The sequence below is a fragment of the Meleagris gallopavo genome (assembly GCF_000146605.3).
Source record: "Meleagris gallopavo isolate NT-WF06-2002-E0010 breed Aviagen turkey brand Nicholas breeding stock chromosome 22 unlocalized genomic scaffold, Turkey_5.1 Chr22_random_7180001863466, whole genome shotgun sequence".
Lineage (NCBI taxonomy): Eukaryota > Metazoa > Chordata > Aves > Galliformes > Phasianidae > Meleagris > Meleagris gallopavo.
Window position 1 is genome coordinate 60965 of NW_011100004.1, and position 663 is coordinate 61627.

At 63.3% G+C, this 663-nt stretch overlaps 1 protein-coding gene across 1 annotated transcript in view; it reads right to left on the reverse strand.

The window, feature by feature from the left end:
• LOC104915531 (RISC-loading complex subunit tarbp2) overlaps nucleotides 1-657 on the reverse strand; it is a 4304-nt gene extending 3647 nt beyond the window's left edge. The window contains exon 1 of the mRNA XM_031557494.1: nucleotides 286-657. Coding sequence (XP_031413354.1) covers nucleotides 286-619 — 334 coding nt within the window. The 5' untranslated portion in view covers nucleotides 620-657. The remainder of the gene's footprint in view (nucleotides 1-285) is intronic.
• Between the last annotated feature and the right edge of the window lie 6 nt (nucleotides 658-663).

The following is a 663-nucleotide window of genomic DNA, read 5'->3' on the forward strand; positions in this document are numbered from 1 at the left end:
TTCTAGACTGAGCGGTGAGGGGATGGGGGGGAGGAAAGGAGGGGGACAAGAGTGCTGGGGTCAAGCACTGGGGTCTGTGGGAACCCCGAGTGCGGGGGTCGTGGGGAGTCACCACCAGGATCCACTTTTGGGGCTACCATCCTTCTACCAAAGGATGCACTTTTAGGGTCTCTGGGGCTTCCCAAGGCACAGCCCAATGCCGGCTCCTCCAGAGATGCCCCCATAAGTCCCCATACGTCCCAGGCACGGAGCTATGGGGGAATCTCACCACCCAGAACCCACTTTATAGGATCCCTCTACACCCCCCAGCCCGCCCCACACCAACCCCTGTCCCACAGCATCCCCACAGAACCAAATCAGGGGAGATCCCTCCTGGTTCCCCTTTTCTATGGGATGCTGTGGGGCACCACAGGTTGCTGTGGGGTGCCGTGGGGCACAGTGGGGCACTCCGGGACCCACCGGTGCAGCTGACGTCGCCGACGGTGACACGGAAGGTGAAGTTGGGCTGGTGTGCCTGGCCCTCTGCCTTCAGCAGGTCGTAGCCCGGGGTGCGCCCTATGCGTGTGCCATATTCCTGCAGGAGGCTGATGGGGGTCTTCCCGGGGCTGGAGGCCAGCATCTGCTCCAGGCTGCGGACAGGGCTGCACCCCACGGTGAGATGGG